This window comes from Calonectris borealis, chromosome 8, assembly GCF_964195595.1.
Source record: "Calonectris borealis chromosome 8, bCalBor7.hap1.2, whole genome shotgun sequence".
Lineage (NCBI taxonomy): Eukaryota > Metazoa > Chordata > Aves > Procellariiformes > Procellariidae > Calonectris > Calonectris borealis.
Genome location: NC_134319.1, coordinates 32,310,090 through 32,324,081, shown reverse-complemented (window position 1 = coordinate 32,324,081; position 13,992 = coordinate 32,310,090). Strand labels below are relative to the sequence as shown.

General features: G+C 37.4%; 1 protein-coding gene across 7 annotated transcripts in view; it reads left to right on the top strand.

The window, feature by feature from the left end:
* The window catches only part of RALGPS2 (Ral GEF with PH domain and SH3 binding motif 2), a 128,903-nt gene that overhangs the window by 92,047 nt on the left and 22,864 nt on the right, over window positions 1–13,992 (top strand). For all 7 annotated transcript variants that reach the window (XM_075156866.1, XM_075156867.1, XM_075156868.1 and 4 more), the window contains 5 exons: window positions 1,218–1,355; window positions 2,272–2,362; window positions 5,068–5,135; window positions 5,801–5,936; window positions 6,739–6,890. In XM_075156866.1, coding sequence (XP_075012967.1) covers window positions 1,218–1,355; window positions 2,272–2,362; window positions 5,068–5,135; window positions 5,801–5,936; window positions 6,739–6,890 — 585 coding nt within the window. The remainder of the gene's footprint in view (window positions 1–1,217; window positions 1,356–2,271; window positions 2,363–5,067; window positions 5,136–5,800; window positions 5,937–6,738; window positions 6,891–13,992) is intronic.

The window sequence follows — 13,992 nt, the reverse complement described above, 5'->3', positions numbered from 1 at the left end:
CAAGGCTGAGAGTGAAGCAAAATATAATTTTAGAAATTCCCTATTACTGAAATAAGTTTCTTAAAAATATTTTTAAGTTTGTTTGTTGTTTTTTTTTTTAATTTGGATATCTTGTGGAAGATGCAGGAGGTGAAGAGCAATTACTTTTAATAGCAGAGCTGGTCAGGATACATTTCATTTAATTGAAACAAAAATGATTAGTCTTTGGGTGAAGTTCAAGAAATTGAGTTGAATTTAGAATTAAAATAAGCGGTTTATCTACAGCATTAGTATGTAAGGAGGAGAATTTTCCTCCCTACATGATCAAGGGGTTGAAAGACTAGTAAGGTTACAATGGTGGTGGGGAAGAAAGGTAGAAGACTTGAAGAGACTTATCTATAAGGCTGTTGGATCTTTGGACTCGCGATTAATATGAACTGCAGGATTCGTACCGCATTTCAATCTGAGTGTACTTTTTGCCTAGTTAACTTGTCTCATGTTGCTGCAAGTTGACTCTGAGTTTCTATTCAGCTTGAATAGTTCTAGATAATATGATTTTTTCCTTCCGTTATTTTTTTAATTGCTGAATTGGAGGAATGAAGTAGTAGACTTCCTAAAATCATTAGTAATTTTGATCATGTGTTTTAGCATTGTGTGTTTAGTATGCTTCATGTTTGTCAAGGGAATAATTAATTGGTGATATGGCAGAAGATGAGGTTCATGAGTAATTGTACATGTCCTTGTAATTACTTTTAGATTTAGAAATAATGACACTGTTAAAGACAAAGTCAGCTAGTACATGCCTGATGTGATGCAGGGGGAAAGGATCCTCTCTGCCTCCCGCTGTGATTTGTTGTACAGAGAATGAAAGCTTGCACACAGAAACCTAGCTGTACCTTCAGCAACTGTGAATACAGCTGAGATAAGGTTGACAAAACTTAAGGACTAAGTGATTGAGGAGAGTGCAGATTCAATCCCAGACAAGGGTGGCACGGTGATGTACTTTCCTGTAAGTCCAAGCATTATTACTGTTTTACTCTGAGATCTGAAGTCTCTCGGAGATCTTGTGGAAATGATTTCTCAGGTAAATCCAAAATAATATCCTGAGGCAATGCAGTTGTCAGCCTGCACGCGTGTCAGTCAATGAAGGCAAAAATTCTTCAGAATACTGATTGTGAGTTTCTTCTGCAAAATGGGAGACACTAAATAAAGAAACTTTTCATTCTAATCTTTTTCAGGTATTTATCTGTCAGACTTGACGTATATTGACTCTGCCTACCCATCAACAGGGAGCATTCTGGAAAGCGAGCAAAGAACAAATTTAATGAACAACATTCTTCGAATTATCTCAGACTTACAGCAGTCGTGCGAATATGGTAAGCTAGTGTGTAAATATTGCAGTATTAAAGAGAACAATTTTTAAAGCTTTAATATTTGTCTTCTGTAATGCAATGTAAGTAAGGCCCAACCCATTTGAATGCCATTAACGCTCTTCCTCACTCTCTCAGCCCAAAAGTCTAAGTTTATTCTGGTATTGTTGATTAAAACAGAGTGTCAGCGTGAAGAGAGAGAATAAATTGCCCTTTTCTTACATCACACGCATTTTTGCAGTACATATTTTCTGATGAAAAATGTGGAATACATTGTACTTAACAGGAGTTTTACTAGTATGTTATAAACTTGTATCCCTGTGTTTCATAATTTTATGACTGAATTCTAAAAATAGTAGGATTGCTTTTGGAGTAATACTTTTAGTGGAGATAATAAAATACGTTCAGCTTGTCTTTTGGACATATAGTTCTGTTCATAGATCAGATAATGTATTTTTTCTTCAAAGGTGGTCTCCCTCACAATCCTCTTCAAGTTCTAGTAAAGTCATAAGGCTGCTTTTGTGATGGTGGAAGGCGAATTAGCACAGGATTGTGGCTTCAGTGAAAGCTCAATATAATAAGAATATAGGCTGAGAAGCAGTCCTCAGATACAACCCTACAGGTTCCAGGTTTGGGACTTCAGTTTGACCAGGGACTGACTCTCACTTTTCCCTGATATGGCTCTGATAAGCAGAGCAGCTCTAGGGGGATACATACCTGGCTTTATGGATGTGGGGAATGTCAGCTCAACGCAGGGGAATTGCTATGAAGGACAAAAATTTCAACATCAGTAGGGACTGTAGTTTGTACCTCCATCTCACATAAAAAGGCAAGAGATCTGACTCTGTTTAAATAGTTTCTGGAAAATAACTTTGCTTACCAATGAACGGTACAGTGATAATGAATGTCATCTGTTCTCCAGATATTCCTCTGTTGCCTCATGTCCAAAAATATCTAAACTCAGTTCAGTACATAGAAGAACTACAAAAGTTTGTAGAAGATGACAATTACAAGTAAGTATGAAATGTTATAACTGACTGTAACTCATTACAAAATAACTTTTATAACACAAAGCCTATCACTTTTAAGAATGCCCTTGTATTGGTGGATTATGCGTCTCGTGCACCAGTTGCAAGTAGCGAGGTTACAGCGGGGTCCTGTGCTTAAGACAATTTTCAGCATGCTGGATGGCATATCTCCTCCTTTTCTGTGCCTGACTGCATCAAGCCCTAGCTTTCAGGTCTGTTTGGTCTGTTGATTTCATCTGCAGACCTCTTCGAGTGTTCGCTAATGAAGATTCTGTACTGGCTCACATGTAGCACTGTTCAGTAATAAGATGGATCCCATGATTGGAGATAGCTTATGTCGTTTTTCATCAGAACAGTGTCATCTGTGCGTCCAGTCAAAGTTCTTACTGAGGGTGACTTAAGGCTTTCACTTTCATAATATTTCACTTTAATTTTATATTTTTCTCTTTGGTTAGGTTATACACTGTGAGTAAAATGTAAACACGTGATTTTTGAGAGGCAAGATATTGTCCATCTGTGTCCCCGCCCATTCCTCGCAGCATACCACCCAAAACAGAGATTTCTACTGCCTTAATTAAAAGGTTATTACTGTATTAAGTGATTTGGCATCCAGCAAAACTGGGGGAAATCTCTGGCAAGAGACAGGAACAAGCCCTAAGGATAGGAAAAAACCTAAAGCAAATCTGTTGCATATGAAGAAAGTTTTTATTCACTGGCTGATCTGCTTGAGGAGGTTCCCCACCCATTCCCATCCTGCCCGCCCTGGAAGTTTGTCACCTCAGTTGTATTGAAGTGGTTGCTTGTGTAGCTACATTCAAATGGTGGGAGGGGTACGCACACTAGAGGAACAAGTACAGGTTACCATTTAGTAGCCCTAACTTGGATTTACTAAAGGCAGCAAATGGGGACCCTTCAGTTTGTGTCAAAGAGCAGTTAACGAGGGCTCAGACACTTCCCTTCACGTGTTACAATCTTTAAGATTTGTAAATTGTTCTCTGCATGTTCGTATGCAAGAATCCGGCTTTACCTTTTTGCTGAAGTGTTCTATAGTCTGATTTTGGAAGTATTGCTTGCTTATCACTGAGCATAAAGCTCTGTGGTCAAACATTTGAAGGAAAAAAAAAAAAAACAACAACAAACCCAAGTTTCTTAACTGCAGTGTCTGCTTCTTAGTGGCATATTGTTTTCATGAATTCCACACTCCACCTTCCTCTGCCTTCACGAGGTAGGACTTGCTACTAGTGGGGAATTTTATTGCTGAAGGAGCTACAGCCTTTTCATCCTGTACAACCCACGTTTTGATAGCAGGGAAATGAATGGAGACAATTGCACGTAATGCAGAAACATGGCTGCTATTCAGAAAGCCTGTTTTTACCCCTATGGGTTTTGTATGTTTCCAAACTGAGTTTTTTACGGGGGAGGAGTGTATTTTGAAGAACGATTCTTACTATAAGTGACTGTGTTACTTTCTATCCCCTAAGGTGTCTGTAAAAAGGCTGAAGTTAGAGAACAGCCATTGTGACTTGAATACATGTTTTTTCTTCCCAAGGGATTTTATTTTATTTTTAAAAATTAAATTTTAAAATTCTAATGAATCATTGCTAAACTGTCTGGGGATGGGAGGGAGAGGAGCTGTCAGACTTCAAACTTTTTCTCCCCAAAATTAAGTAGATGCTTTTCCAACCCTGCTAATTTCAAAGATTCTAGTTCTGCAAACTATGTGGACAAGATATGCTTGATCTTCCTGGAGTTCTCTGCTGCTAGAGGCTGCCCTCTTTGTGGTACTGTTGGAAATGGCATTAAAAAGTGCCTGTTATAGAAACAGCTTGAATTATGGATGCAGTCAAGTTGATAATGTATTTTCCAAAAGGCAAAAGAAGGATTTTGGCTTTTAGACCAGTAAAGAGAAAAGGCTTGGCCCGGCACACTAGTGCACTTTATAGAAAAATTTAAAATATGAAGTGTAGTAAGTATAAATATTTTAGCCAAGGCAGGGGGAGCCGTTGTATACTTCTTATTCTTGCCAGTTTTTATGCTGGAGCAGCGTTATCGTCACTGAGTTTCGTATATCTGCTAGCAGTCCCGGGGCCGTGTAGGTCCTGGCTTACGTGTGGCTCTGTTTTCCCTGGAGGTTGGTGCTGACGCAGAGCAATGGCCTCTTCCCCTGCTCCTTCTGCAGTGACTTTGCCACACCTGGTTAACAGCTCACGTTGAGCTTTTGCTCACGGAGGGTGAAGATGGCAACTGGTGGCTGTTTGGCTGCTTGTGGCTGGGTGTGGCCAGCTGCGTCAGGCTCCCTGACGCAGAAGATGTCGCAGGACTGGGCTGTAGCCAGGGTTTTGCTGTTGAGTCTGTCTGGTCCTCTTTCAGCACGGAACTGCAAACCTGTCCTCGTCTATATGAACCAAAGCAATAGACTCATTTACTACATCGTGCCCTAGCATGTCATTTTTTGAATCCTGGGCCCTGTTGCAGTAGTAGGGTTTTTTCCACCCAAAAAAAAAAAAAGAATGTTTGAAAATAGTGTGTGCTAAAGATAACTGCACAGTTTATATTAACTTTACAATGTTTCTTGCAATTATAGAAACAGATGGCTTTCAATTATAAATTTAAAAAAAAATTTTTCAAAGACTTACTCTTATATGCTTCTATTTCCTGATAAAGTAATTTTTAATGCTTCTTTAATGCAGGCTTTCATTAAAGATAGAACCAGGGACCAGCACCCCCCACTCTGCTGCTTCCAGAGAAGATTTAGTAGGTAAATGCTTAATAAATGTGAGAAGACTTGAGGTTGTCAGATGCATTATTTTTGAGTTGCGAACGTGGAAAATATTTGCCTGAAGCTTATAAAGAAGTGTGAAGTATAAACTGTATATTTGTAATAGAAAGTCTAAAGGTGATCTGTAAAGAAATTCTTTCAAGGAATTGAGTCAGTTTTTTATGTTGTTGTATGTATTGTGGCACTAACTTGTTAGTGTCATTTGGGGTGAAGAGCTATTAAATATTCTTTGTTGCGTCTAGACAGAAGGGCCTTCATCTAAACTTTTCATGGTATAATATGCTTCCAAAAATGTGCATTATTTTTGATCAATGCCAAAACTGAAGGCAGCAGTTTCAAAACATAAAATCAGTGGGACTTGTTTAATGCCAATGTAGCTAATGCAGCAACCTTTAGGACTTACAAAATGCTTGTAACTAGGTGGTCTATTTGAAATAAGTGTGTTTATTTTTAATCCTGTGCAGAAAACCTAAAGTACAGGTTTTTTAATTATCAGTATGAGTGTATCAATGAGTTTTATTACAGGCTCTCTCTCTTACAAATTGAGTTTAGGAAGTTTTGTGCAACTCTTCCACAATTTTCTGGGAAGTAACCCTGACAGTAATTCTAAAGTTACTCGGGAGTAATGTCTTTTTTGTTGCCAGCCTCTGAAGTTGGAGCGTCTCCACAAAGTGGACGGAAAAATGTTGCAGCTGAAGGAGCCTTGCTACCACCAACACCCCCTTCACCTAGGAACCTGATACCGCATGGACATAGGAAATGTCACAGTCTGGGATACAAGTCAGCATTTTATTTCACCTGAAACTTTCAATACAAAAGCTTTGCTTTTAAAAACTAGCATGATTTGTACATGGTACTTCACTTAAAGACCAATTTGTGGCAAGAGAGCAAGCTCAGAACTGTAATGGTAGTATTCCAACCAAAGAGAATTAGTCAAAATAGGAAGACTGTGCGGCTGTTATGGTGATAAGAATAGGCAACGAGTTAGCCAAAATAGGCTCTTTCTGAATGACAAAACTATCACTTATAGCAACTCAATGCCAGTGCAATTCTTTCAAATTCAAACTGAAATAATTGCTTTATTGGTATTTTTATAGTGAGACCTCCTTTGTAGACTTTCATATAACTTTGTATAGTAATGGCTTCAGTTTTTTTTCTGTATAGGTGTACTTATAATTAATATCTTGATCATTAGATCATGTCATCTTTTCAAAATGCAAGATTGTAGCTATTCAGTAATTCATCTCTTAACTTACATTGTGTAAGTTTACCTTTAATAAGGTAGAATGCAATTCTAAAGTTCAATTACATAAGTATTATAATAAGACAAAAATAGCTTAGGATATTGAAAGTCATTTTTAAAGTACTCCGGACTTTCTCTTTGCTCCAAGAGTGCTGTGCAATTTTAAGACTAGAAATTCCTATAGATAATATAGTTTGTGCACAATTGCTTATGACTTGAGCCATGGTTTAGTTTGGTATTCAGAACACACTGTATGCAATCCTTCAGGATGTTAAAGCGACAACTTTTGGAATGTATCAAAGATAATGTTGTAACAATTTTATCCTTCTTCATTTCTAGTTTCATACACAAAATGAATACGGCTGAATTTAAAAGTGCAACATTCCCCAACGCAGGACCAAGGCATCTACTGGATGATAGCGTCATGGAGCCTCATGTCCCATCCCGAGGGCAGGCAGAAAGCTCCACCCTTTCTAGTGGAATTTCAATAGGTAGGAACTGTAAACATACCCGTGGAGTACATGGTCTTCTAATAAAGATTTTAGCATGATTAGTTGGCGATTGTACAAGCAGCGGTACTATTCTAAAATACCAGTTCTATTTTAGAACAAATTTGAGAAATGTAGTTGGAGAAAGGCAGCATAATTTATACAGCATGAACTGACAAATTATGAAAAAGCAGATTATTCTTTTTTTATCCCCTTTAATTATACAGCCTCTGATACTCCTCCTCTTCCTTGTTGGGGGTGGAGGGAAGTGCAGGGCACCATTTCCTGTTCTCTTTTTTCCCCCCTAAACCAATCCAAATTAAAAATGTCTTGTGGTAGGATTTCTATTTAAAATGCCACATTGAATTGACAGTGAGAACTGTAAATTCCTGACAGTCTTTGAGTGTAATTTCTAAATACTCCTGACTTTTGTCAGGCGCAGATAGCAGTTTAACTTTCGGATACTTCAAAATGTCCATCTATTTCATTTTGGTAAGTTATTTTCAAATATTTAGGGTATTCTTCTTTTGAGAGCTTCTGCTTCCTGAGTTTCTTATGTGACGGCAGTTGCTCTTTTTTCCTGTTACGCACAGATCCTTAAAGTGGAGGGAGGGCAGGGCAAGTGCCTCTCAGATCCACCTAACTGCAGCCAGGGTTGAGAAATGGAACCTCTATTACAGTAATTCTCAAAATTTTTAGCTTGATAGAATTCAACGGTGTTCGGTTTTTATGCATTTATGGTAATAAAAGATTTTTGTAGTGTTACGCGTTTCTTTGGATAACTTAATTTTTAAAAACAGGTTTGCTTTTTAGCCTTCATGGAGAGAAACAAGGTCACACAGTTTCAAATCATGCTTTTTTCAGGAGCTGTTCATATACTTTCTTGAGGAGAAGGCCATATATTCTGAGCAAACATTAAATATATTTTTCATGTGGAAAAAAGTCAAATATCTAGAGGCAATAATTTAAAAAAATTAGGTTAATAAGTAAATCTGTGGAACTAGCTTAGACCAAAGTACTTTGAATCTGTTCACATCAGAAAGCTTCCACTGTTAAATGTGCATTGCCTGTCTCTGTTCTCTACAGGTTCTCTGCTGTGGCAAAGTTTGCCATTTCAAAATCATCAGCAGGAATGGTACTTCTCATCAGCGTACAGACAGCTTGCATTCTCAGGGATTGCACAGTACAGGAGAACCAAACTTTTGTCACCTTTGTTAAGATGTAGCATTGCCCTTTTCTCAGTGCAGTTTTTTACTGATGTTTACTAAATATCTAAGAAACTTCTCTGCAGTTGATCCTTTTTTCCAGGGTAAATTATTTATTTACCTCCATTAGAGCCTAGCAGGGAAGGTTTGCCAGAGCTGACAAGCAGTTTTTCATGAGGTACAATTAAGAACCAGTCACCATCTAGACATTTTGGAGAATCTAGACGTTTGGAGGGTTTTCCTACTTTGTCTCATCTCTGAATTTTTCAACTCTGTTCTCTTGCTTAGCTCAGGTATGACCTTATCAACTTAATGTAGTCACCCTTACAAGTTGGAACAAAATCGCCACTTCAGAAGACTTTTATAAATCACGTGTAAAACAGCAACCTTATGCATTTTGTGTAAGATCAGCATTTGTGGTTAGAACTTCCCTTCTCCTATTCTCTTCCACCTCCAGCCTCCCCATCCTCGGATACTTTAGTTTTATCACTGTTTTGACAGTCTAGCGTCGTCGTTATTTTTGCTGCTTCTTGATTATGAAAATTTCAATAACACAGAAGATTAGTAGAGCTGCTAGAAATACGTATGGAGGAAGAGGGTAAGTTCTGGAGGCTTGCAGTATCTATTACTGAAGAATTCTTGGAAATGTAAGTTGTCTGGCATTCTGTACTGCTGCTTCAGCAGGATTTAAGGAAGTTTATTGAAGCTAAGTTCCTCCATCGTGTTTGAAGTAGTCTGTTTACTCAGTACTTGGAAATAGTACAGTCACTGCAGCAGAGAGGAGGTTTATGGTATTCTACAACCCAACTTCAAAAGACGGTCAAGAAAACTTCTTCTGAATGTGTGTACTGAAAAGAGTGTTATTCCTCACCTTGCCCATAAACGTGGATTTAAACCTGTTGCTCTAGAAACAGGACTACCTTTTCCTAGATATAAGCCTATGCAGGACTTAACTTTTTGGATAAATGATCCGTCTTCAAAACATAGACAGTGTTTCTGATGTGCCAGCACCTTGAATGTGACTTTAAAGATGACTGTAATACTACTTTAAATCCCTCTTGAGTTTTGAGGGCTCAGAGGTGTTCAGACCTTTCCAATCCTTTAATATCAGAGGATCTGATATAATCTGCCTCTGCATCAAATATCAAAAAAGCAGCAATGTAACAACAGTGTCTATAGGATGTTTGTATGCAGCACTGTACTGTTATGCTGCTTTATCTAAACCTAGAGCATGTGAGTTCGTGCATTTTTATCAGGCCTCATGTCTGAGTTGCCTTTGCTGTTAACAGATTACTGTAGTCCATTTACAATTCAGTAAAGCAATTTATAGGCATGTTATGAAGATTCATCAGAGTACTGGTTTTTTTTCCACTGGTGAAAACCAACTTCTTCAGACACATCAGGACTCTTCCACTGGGATTTCTTCAGTTATTCCTGTGATAGAAGCTTTCAATCTGTGATAGAGATCAGTTAGAACATCACTAGGTTTGAGATTCATGGCTGGATGAAATTCTGTTCTGCATATAAGCATACTAAAACTGAGCAGTTAATCCAGCAGTGCATGTGTGTCTAAACTAAAAACACACATTCAAGTGATGATGGACAATTTTGATTGTGGTGTGTTGGGAAAGACTGGTGAACCATTCTGGGAATGATGCATAGCATACCAAAATTTTTACATCAATGTAATAATCTTTCAGATATGAAGGATACACCAAGTGGGTGTAGCAATGCAGAAAGTGACCCAGGTATGGGATTTCCTGAAAATAGGCCTATCTGTAACATGACAGCCATGGTCAGAGATCTTTATCGGATTCTTTTCTTAATTTCAGGGTCTGGAGGCTGATTGTGTACATTCAACTCATTCTGCAAAAACTATAACTCAAAAAAAATTAAAGATATAGCCCCCGTTATATTAATTTCTTGTGCTTGGGTCAAAACAGTTCTTGTTCCTAGAACTGTGAGATTGTGTTCAGCAGACGGTCATATATTAAGCTAGAGTAAGGGAGATGTACATCTGGTTCTGTTGCCATTTTACTTCGTTGTAAAATGTGCTTGTTATCTGAACAAAAGTGAGAAATCTTTTTTTCCAGCAGTGCCAAGGCTATCCTAATCAGAAGGAAGAAACACTTGACCAGTCGTATATACAATATCAGATGGGAAATGTTCTCTTGAATTCAGGAATGTAACAAGAGGAAATAGTCTCTTCTTAGACATTCATGATTTAAACAGCTGCATTTGAGCCGGTCATTTGGAGCTCTTTATAATCACAGAGAATTAAGATCTTCAAGGATATGATTCATCTCATTCTTAGGTGCGTGGCTAAAAAGAGGTTATATGACTTATGTCCTTAAAATGCCACTTTATTTCTGTTGACTGCAGAGACTTTTGACAGATAACACATGAAAATACAGACAGATGAATACTGCTGAAAATACATCTGTTTTGTGCAGACAATCCAGCATATCTGCTTTTAGTAAGCTGGGACAGATGCTTTTGCTTTGCAGTGAAAGTTCTTTGAGAACCCCCACTACTTGTTATCAGTAGGTCTTAAAGCTACAAGACGGTTTTGTTCTGTGATCCCTCCGTTTTGATGAGGTCACTGTATGCACTCTGTCAAAGAGTGAGCTTGCCCTTCTGAGGTCTAAGCATTGCTCTTGGCTGGGTTGAAGGAACCACCTGCACACTCTTACCAGCTGTTCTCCTGCCTGTATTTGCCTGCTGTCACCTCCTTACCTAAAAGTAGGATAAATTAAGATGCTTTTACTAGATCGTGGTTCCACTCAGAAATAGCATGAAACTTCATTTTATTCATAAGATTTTTTTTTTAAGAATACGTGGTTTTCTAATACTCCCTGATTTTCTTATCCTTTTTAAGTATTCATTTCTTGCTTAAGTGTACTCTTAAGTATCTTTGCAGCAATGTTCAGCTCGCTTCGTTAATGTTCTTGGAGGAAGTTTTGGATTTCCACCATTTCTTATGATTTGGTTCAGCTGCATTACTGAATTTCTGAATTTGTTTACAATGGCTAATTGTCCAAATAATTCTGTAGAGGTAAAGGGACAGTGTAAAAGAGACCCCTCTCTTCATATATTGTTTCTGTGTGGCTTTTCTCCTCTTACAGCACCTAACGTACTGGATGCAAAGTAATTTTGCTTAGGAGGTGTTTTTTTAAAGGGTGCAGTCTTACATGTATACCGCTTAAGAATAGATGTCGAGGTATGAACACAGAAATACTCAGCTGAAAATGAGAATGTAATTTTAGGTGTTTAAAAATTCAAAGAAAACACATTTATGGATTGTGTTTGTAGCAGTGTTGGATGCAAATTCTGTTCTAACTTTGGAGTTTTTTCTTTCTCAAACTATTTCTTTTTTCCCACTTATTTTTCCTAATCTACAATGATATGGATGAAAGCTCTGGAAAAAATAATGCTCTTGCACATTTGCCTTTGTGTGTTCCAATCACTTGAGAATAACTTGAGCCTTTATTCTAATGCAATCAGAGAAATTAATGTTGCAGACTCAAAGAAAAGTATTTTAAATCAGTGTGAATTAATGTAAGAAAGTGCCTATGTAAGAACAGTACATTTTCAAAACTAAACTGGCATAAAATGAATACAAGAATATCAGAATTTTAATGAATTCCTCTATTAAGTCACCATCTTGAAGTAGTTGAATTCTACAAGGGATTATATTTCTCTTTAAATAAATTAAGTATAGGAGTAGGTATACAGTGTATGCATTTACTTTCGGGTTTTTGGCAGCCTATACAGTAGGGAAGAACTCTACACAGCCAATGTTTGTTTGATTCCTTACCCTGTAATATACTGTTCAGGTGTTTAGGACTCTGAGTCATCAGCAGTCTGCATCAGAAGATCAAAGTTCGGGTAGGGTTTCAGGCAGAAGAAATATGTATTTATTTATTTAATTTTTTAAATATTCTATTTAAATGAGTATATAGATGCCTGTCTCTTGCCCTAAATGTGGATACTGTGTTTTGCTATTGTGAACTACTACTTTATTAGTGGTAGGGTAAATATAAAAGCTGTATAATACTTTAGGTTAAAAATGCACATGTAGGTGCCTGGATTTGAGAGGAGGAGAGGGATATACAGGAGTTCTAGCACCCCATTTCTTCCCCAGTCCTTACTAGTATTGTTTGGTCCAAGGCACGTGCTCTGGGTGTTTTGTGATTAATGCAATTGTACAACCCCCCTGTTTCTGCCCCATCTTTATGCATTTGGTTATTTGCTTTTGTTAGTTTTTCACAATGAAACTCGTTATGAAACTCATTATCAGTGATGGTATTAAAAGTTTGTGTCGATTCTCTGGCATCATATTGCTCGAGTCGTTTGCCAGTCTTCAACACCATTCTTACTTGGTTAACTAGCAAGTCAAAGGTGAGCTATTTAAACTTTACTGTACAATAGTTAAATGGTAATGAACTAGTTCCATATATATGAGGATTTTCAGTATGGTCATAGACTCAACAAGGCAGAACATAACTTTTAGGGCATGGAGTCCATCTCCATGGTGTTAGCTGGGCTGTATTGTGCTTCAGCAATTGATGTTCAGGCCTCTTGATCAATTTTTTGTGTTTTCGTGTTAGAATTTCAAGCTCTATCAGGTCAGTCACCAGCTATAGTGACTAGAGCTCTGGAAACACTGTGTAACTGGAGCCAAGAGAGTGTCAGCTGCAGATTTGAGAAGGGGAAAGAATTTTCGGTCTGAATACTTCTTAAACTCTTTGGGATTGGTTTGTTTATATTAACACCTGTTTAACTTTGGGGACTAACCTCTGGATAAAGGAAGCCTGTGTTAAATGTTCAATATCCTCAGACTTTCAGCAATGAGTGGATGCTGTGACCAGGGGGGAACGGGTATGCAATGGTATAGGCATTCCCTATCACGTAACTAGGAACCTAGCCTCACGCTGTGTGTGTGGCTGTAGCATAGACATATGTATATGCGCATCTACAAATGCAAACAGAAAATTCATGTCTGTATTCAGCTGCAGTACTAGAGCCCTGTGTAAACAATCCTGAAACTTCTCAGGTAATCATCAGCACAGTTAGTGAACAAAACATTTCGCCAATTGCTGTTATTCCTAAGAATGGAAAAAGCCTTCATGTTACATAGTAAAGATAAACACAACTCTGATACTTTTTTTTGATCCTGCAAAATAAATTTTTAATTTTATTAGCAATAAAGAAAACTAGGAAGATAGTGGTTTGTGTCAGGTGGCTTCTTACATAAAGCCAAAACTTGTGTAGAACATTATTTAATAGAAAGGACTTAATGCTGCCTAGGATTTGTTATTAAGTTTAACCTGAAGACCTGCTTGAGGTTGTTGGAAAAACTCAAAAATTGAGTACGTACTTGAGAAGAATTTAAGAAGGTGATATATTTTTAAAGTACTGAATGAATGAAACATTTCCAGTTGAGGTGATAGTCAAATAGTGCACTTAATGTTTAAACAGAATTTGGCTAGACATCTAACTTTTATTAAGTTAAAAACAGTTCCTTTCGCCTCTGTTTTGTTTTGGAGGGAGGGATGTAATGTATATTCTTTTACTGTTCCGGAAAGGGGTTTTATTCAGTATCAGAACTTCTGTTGTGCAAAAAATCTCCTAGAGTTTTTTAGAATCTAAAAAATCCTGTTAGAGATGTTCTATATAGATGTTAGAGAGCTAGTCAAATTGTAAAATTCAACCTTTTCCAGGTTTTTGTTACAATTTTTTAAAACCTGTATAGGCATCAATATAAATGTTAAAACAATAGCTCTGATGTTTGGCCCACTTTTTTCCAAATGAACATTGCTTTTAGACGTGTAATTGTCAATTTCTGTATAGATTAAGCTTTTTAAATGAAACTTTTTGTTTATGAATCCCCCAAATTA